The sequence below is a fragment of the Ovis aries genome, chromosome X, assembly GCF_016772045.2.
Source record: "Ovis aries strain OAR_USU_Benz2616 breed Rambouillet chromosome X, ARS-UI_Ramb_v3.0, whole genome shotgun sequence".
Taxonomy (NCBI): Eukaryota; Metazoa; Chordata; class Mammalia; order Artiodactyla; family Bovidae; genus Ovis; species Ovis aries.
In genome coordinates, this window is record NC_056080.1 from 52,180,700 (window position 1) to 52,193,960 (window position 13,261).

The window sequence follows — 13,261 nt, forward strand, 5'->3', positions numbered from 1 at the left end:
GGACAACAGAGGATGAGATGGCTGGATGGCATCACCGACTCGATGGACATGAGTTTGGGTAAACTCCGGGAGTTGGTGATGGACAGGGAGGCCTGGTGTGCTGCAGTTCATGGGGTCGCAAAGAGTCAGACACGACAGAGCGACTGAACTGAACCTCTTCACTGAAGGAAAAACAGATATCCTGCACCTAAAATTAACAAGTTATTATGGAGACTATGAAACGATCAAAGAGTTGTTTATATCTAGCATGGGAAACAAGACATATTTTGCAAACAGTAGTGCTTATGACTACTGAGAAACTTTTTCCCCAACATTTTGTTACAAAAAACTTTAAACATACAGCAAATTTGAAACAATTTCATAGTGAACATTAAACTAATCACAATGGAGACTCTACCATGTTTACTACATTTGCTTTACCACCTATCAATCCATCTGTCCAATCCAAAATATATATTTTTATGAACTGCTGGGATTTTAAAAGTGAGCCTATGTGTAATGAAGAATCTTAGTAGGTCATTTTAGGATTGCCTCTCAAAAATGTTTGCTGATGATGTGCATGAACAAAAAAGTTGGAAAACCACAAACCCATAGTGTTCAACTACCCCATCAACCTCTAATCAAAATCTATTCAGAGCTCAAAGGCCATTTTATGTCTCCACGTCTGCGTCCACTCTCTGAACCATCCTTTCCAGACCTCTTCAAGGCTCAGTACCAATCTGTGAAACCTACCTCAATTTTCACACTCTCAACCATAATTAACCAATACTCCCTACAGGGACCATATTTTTCAACAATGAGCAATTAGCTCACAGTATCTGCAACCTTGTTTTCAGCTTGTCTCATTTACTAAAATCTGACCTTCTTGAGGATAGTGATCCCCTTACTTCACTCTGAATTCTCAGCAATCAACACATTACCTAGCCTACAGGTACTCAACGAATAATAACAAACAGCCCCAAACCTCTCTTTACCCAGAAGCCAGAGATTTTAGTCCAATATGGAAATGCTTTAATCTGTCTGGCACTTTAGAAGGCTTCATCTTATAGCACTGTTGCTAAGAGCATGAGCTTTGGAGCCAGATCACCTGGGCATGTATCCTAGCTTGCCATTTATTGCCAGGTGACTCTGGGCAAGTTTCTAAACCTCCTGTGCCTCAGTTCCCTAGTTTGAAAAACGGATAATACTGTTTCACAGGTTATTGTGAGGATCAAATGAGATAATTTTCATTTGATAAAGCACCCAGATTAGCAGCTGGCACACAGTGAGCATTCCATCAACCTTAGTCACTGTTGACAGCAACCAAGTTAATATTGACAATCAGGTAAAAAGTTCTTAAAGATGGAGTAGTAGCAGTGAAAACAAACTGGAAAGAATGGCCATGAATGGATAAACTACTGAAAACATGCCCAGTCAGGAAGGCAAGCAAATGGAGTCTGATATATATATTTCTCCCACTTTGTATTGAGATAGCTCATGATTGAATTTTTTTTAAAAAAATTATTAAAAACAGTTATAATCTAACCAGCCTAGGCACATATTAGATGCTGAGCACAAGAAGTCTAGCATGACTGGACTCTAGCCACAAGCTGTATGACCACTGCAAATTTCTTTATGTGGGTCTTTCAGTCTCTCAGCTGAGATTTTCCCCTCCTCATTACTCCACCCAGCACCATTTCCTTAGTTTATGATTCCAGTTCCATGTCATTTTCTGACTGTGTGCACATCCCTAAGAGCCTTGGTTGGGGAATAGGTTTGTGGTTCTGTCCTACTCAACCCTGTACTACTTTTTTTTTTCCTGCCCACCTCCTTTAATTCTCAAGCCTTGCTATTCCCTACACGTAGGAACTTGAAACTTAAGAGTATGGGAAAGCAACAAAGCAACAGCAGTTGTGCCAAGAACTGGGGGTGCTGCCAAGCTGTTCTCCAGGCCCCATATGCAGAGATTAGACTGGCCCCCATGAGGCCTCACATGCTTGATATTCCCATTTGCTTCTGCTCACTTTTCTCTCCTTTAAAGAAGCCTCTTCCCAAGCCTGCAAGTAATGCAAATCCAATTCATTCTTAAAGACCCAGGTGAGGTCCAACTTCAAGAAAGCCTCCTCTGAGCATTTTAGCCCAGATATTGCCCCCAACACACATACACCAAACAAGTACTATACTTACAATCTTTACCATAAAGCGTAATCACATAACACATTTATATCACTGAATGTTTCATGTGTATATTTCGATTTTCCAAGGGCAGGAACCATGTCTCACATGTCTTTTAAACCCCTTACTCTTTTTAGTGGGTTAATACTTGTTGAAAAGTGAACCAGTCGGTTTGATTGTTTGTTTAGGCTAAGGAAGGATGAGATAGAAACAGGTTGAAATGAAAATGGTTGAATGAACAGATGGGTGCAAAAGAAGCAATGGTTCAAAATTCGGGGAAAAGTTGTAGAAGAAAGGTGTTCAATTAACATGTTTAACTGATCTGCTGCAGGGTTGGAAAGAGAAACAGAAAGATGTTAACTGGAAAATTTGAAAAGGGCATTTCAGCTTGAGGCAGAAAACAGCAGGAGAAAGGGAGCTACAAAAGAAATTCTGCTAAAACCCAGAGATAGGCCAACTGGGTAAAGGGGGTTATTGGGATGACATGGGCAGAGAGATGTGGTTATGAAGGTGAGCAAATCAGTAGGGGGTGGTATGAAGGGTTGGGTAGATGGATAAAATGATCAAGGGTATTTAGGCAAGTGGGTTAGCTGACTGGGCGGTGAGTGGGTAGATGGGAGAAAGGTAAGTGGGTGGGTGGTTAGGTGTTTAGTTGGGAGGGAATAGGTGTGGGGCGAGTTATTTAAGATCCGGCCCCTCCCTCACCTTGACCCGGAAGCGGATGAGTGCTAGCCTCACGCAGTGGCTCAGGCAGGCCGGTGGCAGGAACCAGGCCCGAGGAGGAGGGGTGCCCTTGTTGCCCACGTGTCCCACGATCAGTTGCGCTGTCTGCCGCTCGGCCTGGCACCGACGGCCCCATTCGGCCAGCCGGTCCTTACCCAGGCCCCCGGGGAACATGACCACCAGCTCCAGGCCGTCGCCGCCGGGATAGGCACAAGCCTGACAGAGCGCTGACAAGTAGCCCAGCATGGCGTTCCATTGGCCGCCACACACCCAATCCGTCTGGTAGCCGCCATAAAGCCGCGGCAGCGCTGAGCCCGCGTCCACAAGCACCCGGGCCCCGGGCAGCGGAGGGGGCGGCGGCGGCGGCGGTGGCGGCGGGTGCAGGCCGGGGTGCGCCTGGCCGTGATGGTGGAAGTGGTGAGCGGGGTGATGGTGTCGAGTAGGCCCCGCGCCCCCGGAGTAGGCACCCAAGGCGGCGGGCGGGAATGGCGGTTGCTGAGGCGCGGAGCCCCTGGCGGCGCGTGGAGCCCCGGGCGCTAGAGCTGCCGTAGGCGGCAGCTGGCGATGCTGGTGCTGCTGCTGCTGGCGCGAGACCGTGCGCGCGAGTTTGAGGAGGTCCACGGGCACCACGGCCCCGGGACAGCGCTTCTCCAGGAACTCTTGGAAGCCCTGGACGCCCATGCTTCGTCGGTGGGCAGATGAGACGGCGGCTGCGCGAGCAAGCTAGGCGGCGATCTGGGCGCGAAGCTGGGGGCGGGCGCGTGCGCACTCCGCGGGGGGCGAGGGGGCGGGGAAAGGATTCCCGAGGGGAGGGTGAGCTAGAGAGGGAACGAGGGCGGGGTGAGGAGGAGACAGCTGAGTGGATTTGGGAGGAAAGAAGGGGTGAGGCCGACCGGACTCAGGAGAAGCTGGGAGCATAAAACCGATGACAGGCTCTAGTCACTTCTTTTTTATCCCTCTCCTGGCGCTGTTCACCGCTTCAAAAGGGGTAAAGCCTTTTCCTGCCACCTCCGGGAGCCATATTGCCTCTTCTCTGTGGTACACGCTTTCTAGCCGGAGGCGGGGGTGGGGGAGTAGCGGGGGCGGGGCAGGGAAGCGGGGCATCCTGGGAGTTGTATTCTCTTCTAAGGCTTCAGGATAAAGAGTTGGAACTAAATTACCACCCTCGTCTACCCTTGTATTCACTAGGTATCAAGGGGCGAGGCGTGATAAGCGTTTAGGATTTGCACTCCAACTCTACATCCACCGAGTTGCTTCAAGCTGTTTATCGCCTTTCCCAGGAAAAGGAGTTTGGGGGTAGTGATGCATCATGGGAAAGGAAGTAAAGTGGATTATTTTAATTCAGCTTAAGTATTATAAGCATCCCAAGAAGGAAGAATTTTCCTTTGGGGGGAGGGAATAACGTGGGTAGCACATTATTGAAAAGGACACATGAAACGTAAAAATGATCACCACCAACATTTCTGAGACCTTGATGCTGGGAAAGATTGAAGGCAGGAGAAGGGGAGGACAGAGGATGAGATGGTTGGATGGCATCACCGACTTCAATGGACATGAATTTGAGCAAACTCTGGGGAATAGTAAAAGGGAAGCCTGGCATGCTACAGTCCATGGGGTTGCAAAGATTTGGACATGACTGAGCCACTGGATAACAATAACAATATAATCTTAGGTTGTAAAATAACCTTAGTTCTGTAATAAGCCACATACTTTTTAGCTAAGGTAATTCTTTGAGGAAGAGTTTTTTGGCCCCAGTTTATGAATAGTGAGATTTACATTATTTATTTGCCCAAGGTAATTCAGAGACAAAGTGAAATGGGATATCCAATGTACTCGGGATCTCTTTGTTTAGGGAGATAAGCATCAGCACAAATTAAACAACAAGTTGTACCTTTCTGGTACTCTTTGAGCTACAATGTCATATAGTTAGGACATTTATCTGCAACCACTATGAATTAATTTGTTGGGGAGCTCTTGAGAAAATAGCAGTAAGGGCTCCAATTCCAGACATAATAAGGAAAGAAGGGGGACCCCTTCCAGGGTCTGAGAGTGGACTCTTGTTTAACACTTGGAAATGAATTGTCTGAGGAGACATGTGCTGACAGAGCAAGAGGCTTTATCAGGAAAGGGCACCCAAGCAGAGGACAGTAGGGTAAGGGAACCCAGGAGAAGTGCTCTGCCATGTAGCTTGCACTCTTGGAGTTTATAGTGATGGGGTTAGTTTCCAGTTTGTCTCTGGCCAATCATTCTGACTCTGGGCTCTTACTGGTGTTGTGTGAATTGTTCAGCCAAGATAGAGTGCAATGAGGATTCTGGGAGGTTGGTAGGACATATGGACTGGCATCTTCTCTTTTTGATCTTTCCTGAATTCTTCTGGTTGGTGGTAGCTTGTTAGTTTCAATGTCCTTACCAGGAATCTCCTGTTGTTAAGATAACTCACCCAAGTGGCTACTATCTTGCCTGGCCAGGGTAGGTGGTTTCAGTTTTTTCCCTAACAGCACAGAATCATCTTTTGTAAAATCTATTTTTAGCATTCTCCTTGGTTGATTATGATATTGTGCCAGTCTTCTGGCTGACTGGCTTTTAGAGCCCACTGTTTCAATAGGAGGAGGGTAGCAAAGAAGATTCATTCTGTTCTGTGAGTAATAGATCTGTCTTGGAACTTAATAGAAGGCAGGAGATAAAAGCAGGCTAAATAAGAACACAGAAGTGCAGAACCCAAGAGTAGTCCAGGTGAAATGAAGTCTGAGAATAGTGTGCGTGCATGCTACGTTGCTTCAGGTGCTTGACTCTTTGTGACCCTATGGACTGTAGCCTGCCAGACTCCTCTGTCCATGGGATTCTCCAGGCAAGAATACTGGAGTGGGTTCCTGTGCTCACCTCCAGGAGATCTTCCGGACCCAGGGATGGAACTCTTATGTTTCCTGCCATTGGAAGGTGGGTTCTTTACCACTAGTGCTACCTGGGAAGCCCCAAAAAAGTGTGAAAGTGTTAATCACTCAGTCGTGTCTGACTCTTTGCAGCCCCGTGGACAAGTAGCCCATTGAGAAAAGTGTATGGGGATGCAAAAGCTGAAAAAGCATCAAACTCCATAAAGAAATTAATCATAAAAGACTAGTGGAGACAGAACAAGCCAGATTGGCAAAGAATAAGTAGATATTAAAGCAATGCACACAAATAACTCTTGAGAAAACAAACAGTGAAAGAGAGAATAGTGGCTTGAAAGGATGGCGGATGGAAAGAATAGAGGTTTTTTTTTAATATAATGGATACCTAAATGATTGTCTACTCAGCCCTTCTTTCTAAGAATTAACCCTCTCCCCATTTACAGTTATAACAAAAACTGTCATGTTAACCATAACCATAGCTGACTGGGCCAAAGGCAGATAATGAATTCAGGCTGGGTCAATCAGAATCTCATTCCCTAGAAATTTGAAACTGGACCAGAGAGACCAGTTTTTCTTGAAATTTAAATCTTGGAAGCTATCAGCAGTCAATTTTCCCATCAGATGAACAAAAGTAAAAGATACTGGTCTGAAGGAAGGGAAGAAAAATGCAGACTCAAAAAAGAGATGGGAAATAGGAAGGCTTCATCATGTTTTAAGTCCCAGGTTTTAGATCATTCTTTAGATATTCTTGTCCTTGGTTTCTCTGAAGCAATCTCATACCCTTACTATTTTTAAGATAGAATTGAATTAGAAACTACTCATGACCATAAAATATTAATTCAAGAACTGGTACCAGAAATGGGGTGTGTCAAATTACAAACCCTAAACTGTAGGACTGGCAGAGATTGGAGATCTCTCGTATCATTAATTGGAAGTTTGCATTCTGATATTTGGCAATGAAATAGTTGCTTATTGCTCTTGAGACTCAAAAACAGCATCCCTTCTGCATATATCAAGAGTTTGGCAACTTGACGGTCAGATATTCATGGGCTTTGCCGACTTATAGTAGTAGAACTCTGTCTCACTTCAAATAGTTCACTAATTAGGAAACTGGCATCCAGGCAGTTGGAATAACGTTATCTATATAAGCAGATTCTTTACCATCTAAGCCACCAAGGAAGCCATCTATATAAGCCAAAGCCCCCAAATGTGAAGATCTCTTCCTCTACATGCATTCAGCTAAAATACAAGAGAGAGTGGGTAAGTGTAACATTCCCAGAGCAGATCAAAAAAGAGAAGCTTCACGTCCTTTAAATCAGCCTACTGTTTTCTATCTGTGCTCTGAACTGGACACCTTGAACAGAATGCCAGGGAGAAGGAGGCAAGTCCTTAGGTACAGAGCTAAGAAATAGAGCTGCAACAGAATGAGTCAGGTTACTCTGTTTAGCAAATCTAAAGATTCAAAGTGCACAAGTTGATTAGATTCTTGGCACTTACTAGCATTGTGAATCCCCTCAAATGAAATCAACAGGCAGTCATATGAGGTTTTGAGGAAGAAAATCATATCTAGTGAATGGCAACCATGAGCCAGCAGTGATTCTCAAAGTATAGTACATGGACTAGCACATCTGCACCTAGGATCTGTTAGATATGTAGGTTCTTGGGCTTCATTCTAGACCTCCTGAATCCGAAACTCTTGAGGGTGAGGCCAGTAATCTGTGGTTTGTGTCTGTGTGCTCAGTCGCTTGAGCTGTGTCCTGACTCTTTGCAACCCCATGGACTGTAGTCCGCCAGGTTCTTCTGTCCATGGCATTTTCCTGGCAAGAATACTGGAGTGGGTTGCCATGCCCTCCTCCAGGGGATCTTCCCAACACAGGGATCAATCCACTGTGGCCTGTTTTGCAGGTGGATTCTTTACCTGCTGAGCCATTGGGGAAGGCCAATCTATGATTTAAGTGGTATCAAAGATAAACAAAGGCTGACATTAGTTAAAGCAGTGAGAACAGATTTTATTCAGTTACTAACAGTAGGGGAAAGAGCAGAGGTCCATTCCATTTGTGCAGAGGTGACAGCATTTTAAAGGGAGGAGGGAGGAGGAGTGAGGCGGGGCTCAAGTAGAGGCAGGAAAGGGAAAAATTACAAAGGGCTGGCCAGTGTAAATGCAATTAGGCTAGCTGTGTCTGCTCATTGGCAATTACTGAAGTCAGTATTATATCCTCCCACAGTTCCTGAGAGACAGAGGCCCTAGCCTTCATAATGATTACATTTCAAAGGATTGGTCCTTGAGACACACACACATGGGAAGAATTCATAATTGTAAGCCCTTTTTGGTAAACAGTCTTAAGAAAGAGAGGTCAGGAGTCTATTGTCAGATGTCAGCTAGAACAAGCTATGCATTCTTTTTACAGCCCCATGCTTTTCCAGACGAAAACTGGGTCATCCCAGAGACTCTGACATGTTAATATATTAGAACATGTTAGAATCAGACATGGGACAACAGACTGGTTCCAAATTGGGAAAGGAGTATGTCAAGGCTGTATATTGTCACCATGCTTATTTAACCTATATGCAGAGCCCATCATGTGGAATACCAGGCTGGATGAAGCACAAGCTAGACTCAAGATTGCCGGGAGAAATATCAATAACCTCAGATATGCAGATGATACCACGCTTATGGCAGAAAGTGAAGAAGAACTGAAGAGCCTCTTGATGAAAGTGAAAGAGAAGGGTGAAAAAGTTGGCTTAAAACTCAACATTCAAAAAACTAAGATCATGGCATGTGGTCCCATCACTTCATGGCAAATAGATGGGGAAACAATGGAAACAGTGACAGACTTTATTTTTTGGGCTGCAAAATCTCTGCAGATGGTGACTGTAGCCATGAAATGAAAAGATGCTTGCTCCTTGAAAGAAAAGCTATGACCAACCCAGACAGCATATTAAAAAGCAGTGACATTACTTTGCCAACGAAGGTCCGTCTAGTCAAGGATATGGTTTTTCCAGTAGTCATGTATAGATGTGAGAGTTGGACCATAAAGCTGAGCACTGAAGAATTGATGCTTTTGAACTGTGGTGTTGGAGAAGACTCTTGAGAGTCCCTTGGACTGCAAGGAGATCAAACAAGTCAATCCTGAAGGAAATCAGTCCTGAATATTCATTGGTAGGACTGAGGTTGAAGCTGAAACTCCAGTACTTTGGCCACCTGATGTGAAGAACTGACTCATTGGAAAAGACCCTCATGATGGGCAAGATTGAAGGCAGGAGGAGGGGATGACAGAGGATGGGATGGTTGGATGGCATCACCGACTCAATGGACGTGAGTCTGACCCAAGCTCTGGGATTTGGTGATGGACAGGGAAGCCTGGTGTGCTGCAGTCCATGGGGTCACAAAGAGTTGAACATGACTAAGTGACTGAACTGAACTGAGAGACTTGGATAGAAGCCAAGTTTGGTCTAGTCTCTTTAGTGCAGGTGTTTGAATGGAGTGTTTGTGTTGAGTGTTTTTGCAGGTTGGACTAGTTCTCCAGATGATTCTTATGTACTCTTAATTTTGAGAATCACTGCTCTTCTATAGCAATCGCAAGGCCCAAGTACAGACTGGTAAAACAAGAAGGAGCATCAATATAACTAACTCTCATAAGTTTTTCTACACCTGCAATTTATTTCCTTCCTTCCTTCCTATCCAGGTGGAAATGGTGTATACGCAGACCAGTGACTGGATAAAGGTGTGCCCCTTTGCTTTCCTAAAAGGAAACTTTGTGGTTAATCTAAATATTTCTCTATTATTGCATGTTAGATCTATTGGTGGCAGTCAAGTTATAAAGAGGTTGCAGGATCCACATTTAGATTGCACTGAACTAGATGAGGAAGGGGCATGTCCATGCCATGTTGTTGCTCTGGATGCAGTTGCTGCATGTGACTGGCAGTTGTCCATAGATTGTTAGGTGTGGGCATTTTGGAATTGTAGATATGGGGGAAATGGCATATGTATTTATAGGGCAGTCAAAAGGACTGTATGTAAACATCTATTCTGTCTACTCTATACCCCTTTGCTACCCTTTTCTCTACCTTACTCTCTTGGTTGCATCAGGAGCCATTCTTTATGTACCTTCCCAGAGAATTTGGGATTGAGCTGGAGGAGGAAAGATGAAAAATCCTGGCTGCATTTCAGCACCTAATTTGTTCCTAAGGGCCATCTGCATTATCCTTGTGTTTTGTGAGATACCACCAACAACTTTATAATAAATTCCTCTTTTGTTTAAGCCTGCTCAAATTGGGTTTCTGTTACTTAAAAACACGAAACATATATGGCACAAGAGAAACTTTATGCTAAACATAGGCCATAGAGAGGGTACAGTAAAGAGGCCAAAGCCCTGAAAGTAGAAAGGGACAGTGAATGTCACAGAATAGTGGTTAAAGTGTGTGCTTTGGAGCTGAGATCTAGGCTCCAAAACCTGTTCAACTCCTTACTTGCTATATAACAAGTTATTTAACCTCTTGAGCCCTTAATGTATCTGTGAAACATAGACTCATTACGTTTTCAACAGATTTATTTGGCACCTACTATGTGCCAGGAATAACACTTCAGTTGTTAGTGTTAGTTGCTCAGTCGTGTCTGACTGTTTGTGACCCCTGGACTTTAGCCCACCAGGCCCTCCTGTCCATGGAATTCTCCAGGCAAGAATACTGAAGTGAGTTGCTATTTCCTTCTCCAGGGGACCTTCCTGACCCAGCGATTGAACCTGGGTCTCCCACACTGTAGGCAGATTCTTTACCATCTGAGCCATGAGGGAAGCCCACTATGGGCCAGGAATAACACTAGGCTGGGAGTAAAGAGTTCTGAAGATAGTCAAGGAGCTTAGAAGGGAGATGTTAATGATACTTACCTCAGAAGCTTGTGAAGATTAAATGATATGATAAAGTGTTTGGCACAGTAAGCACCTAACAAATTTTAATTGTTAAAGTGAAAGGTAGAGAGAAGCATAAAGAGGTTGCATGGAGAGGTCACATTGGATTAAATCTTATTATTTTCCACCTAAATAGTTAGCTAGCTGTTTAGTGTCTGTAAGGGCCCCATTTAGCTTTCTTTATTGCCCAAATCTTTGGGGCTGTTTGAGAGGCTGTAAGCTTATAATGGTAATAGGAAATAATTCATTAGAAAGTCTAATGAGGCTGCTATATTGCTTCTGTTTCTTAAACCAGCAATAATAGGGAGGTCATTTGATTAGCAAAGAAAACAATGACTGTGGTTCTCAACCCTAGTTAGGTTAATATGATACTAATATATTATCTAGGGAGCTTTATAAAACAATACTTATTAGAGGGATGGGGCCCAGACACTATTTTTTTTTTTACACTGTGGTAAAATACATACAACACAAAATTTACCATCTTAACCATTTTTTTAAAGTAATTAATTTATTTCTCTTAATTGGAGCCTAATTACTTCACAGTATTGTAGTGGTTTTTGCCATACAGTTCAGTAGTGTTAAGTATATTCACTTTATTGTGCAACCAAGGCACTAATTTTTAAAAATACCTCCCTGGGTGATTTTAATATGCAAACAGGGATGAGAACCTCTGAGCTGGAATGGAGAAATCTTACAAATACTGGTTAAATTCCTGAGTCTATTTCCTCATTTGTAACACGCATGTGAGCTAGTCTTTTCCAATTCTTCATCTATTTATCCCAAAGTCCTCTTCCTATTCAGACTATCATCTATGCTGTACTTCATTTCTCTCTTGAGCTCCTCTCTTAAGACTCACCTTCTGAATTTCCTCAACTCCTACTACTTAATTATGTCATCTCATTCTTTTATATAATGCTCATCAATGATGGCACATTTTAAATTGGTTTTATGGTGTTTTATCCTCCAACTTAAATATTTTCATCTCTGAACCTCACTTTACATCATCTATCATTGCAGCCAATACTCAATCTTTCCCCAGCAGACTTCGTGTTGACTTGCACATTGGGTTCAGCTTTGTTACATCTCTATGACTGTTTCCTCTTCTTTTTAGTGATATGTAAGGTCCCTTCAGGAGTTGTTACTGTTATATGAGCAAACCTACTATGTGCCAGGCACAGTGCTAAGCCCTTTTTGTTTTTTTTTTGCTTAGTCTCAAAATACCACCACTGAGGTATTTTTACAGATAAGGAAATTGAAGGTAATAAGTAATTTTCCTAAGTTCACAAAGCTAGAATACAAATCCAGGTCTGCTGGACTCTAAAAGGCATCTGTATTAACTATAATCCAAACCAGGGCCCATTTCTAAACCAGCCTGATTTCCCAAGTGTAAGTTTGTTGTGAAGGTCACTAGAGATGTCAATAAGCACACTTAGCAAATTTGGGACATATCTCATTTAATAGTCAAAACCTCATTTTACAAATGAGAAAACAGAGGTTTGAGAGGTCTGTAGATCAAAAAACCTGTGCTTGTTCCATTGTGTATCCTCCCTTTGTTGTTGTTTAGTGGCTAAGTTGTGTCTGACTCTTTTGTGACCCTAGGGACTGTGGCCTGCCATGCTCCTGTCCATGGGATTTCCCAGGCAAGAATACGGGAGTGGGTTGCCATTTCCTTTCTCCAGATCTTCCCTTTAGGGATCACCTAAGAGAGAATACCTTGGAGTCACTGAATCATTAAATCAAGGTAATAGACTTTTTAAAACATTTTAAGAATCCTCATCTAATCTTGAATATTTCTGATAGAACCCTTATTCTGCCTCCAGGGCTATTTGCATAAAAATATTCATGAGTCTTCTACCTAAATTATCAAATGAACAAGGGATCTGACCTCATTTGACAGTTTCCCAAGTCACTGTAGTGTGGTAAATGAAAGATGTGCAAGGGAGATTTCCAAATGCACTTTTTTTCCTGAAGGTGGACCATAAACACTATCAATACGAATGGAAATACCCCACCATAAGTTTGTGCAGAGAGCACATTTTGAATCATTGCTTGTATCATAAACATATATGTCTAATCCTAAAATTATAAAACAAGCACTGGATATAACCTCAAGTAAGATATATGAAGGACTTTCCTGGTGGTGCAGTGTATAAGAATCCTCCTGCCAATACAGGGGACACAGGTTCAATCCCTGGTCCAGGAAGATTCCACATGTCACAGAGCAACTAAGCCCGTGTACCACAGCTATAGAGTAGCCCCCACACACCACAGCTAGAGAAAGTCCAAACACAGCAATGAAGATCTAGCACAGCCAAAATTAAAATAAATTAAAACAAGAAAGATATATGAAAATATATACTAATCATAATGATCAGTTGAAAAGTTAGTCTAAATGTATTTTGACTGTTATTATTACAGTATATCTGAGAGTCAGTATGAAAGTCAAAGTATTAGTCACTCATTCATGTCTGACTCTTTCATGGACTGTAGCCCACCAGGCTCCTCGGTCCATGGAATTCTCCAGGCAAGAATACCGGAGTGGGTACCCATTCCCTTCACCAGAGAATCGTCCCAACCCGGGGATTG

At 43.3% G+C, this 13,261-nt stretch overlaps 1 protein-coding gene and 1 long non-coding RNA gene across 5 annotated transcripts in view; one reads left to right on the top strand and one right to left on the bottom strand.

The window, feature by feature from the left end:
* The window catches only part of FAM120C (family with sequence similarity 120 member C), a 150,701-nt gene extending 146,773 nt beyond the window's left edge, over positions 1-3,928 (bottom strand). For all 4 annotated transcript variants that reach the window (XM_004022057.5, XM_027963299.3, XM_042242234.2 and 1 more), the window contains exon 1: positions 2,860-3,928. In XM_004022057.5, coding sequence (XP_004022106.1) covers positions 2,860-3,558 — 699 coding nt within the window. In that variant the 5' untranslated portion in view covers positions 3,559-3,928. The remainder of the gene's footprint in view (positions 1-2,859) is intronic.
* LOC121818323 (uncharacterized) lies at positions 3,698-10,038 on the top strand. Its single transcript, XR_006058389.2, has 2 exons — positions 3,698-3,865; positions 8,338-10,038. It is a non-coding gene; the product is annotated as an uncharacterized LOC121818323 (long non-coding RNA).
* Positions 10,039-13,261: the final 3,223 nt, after the last annotated feature.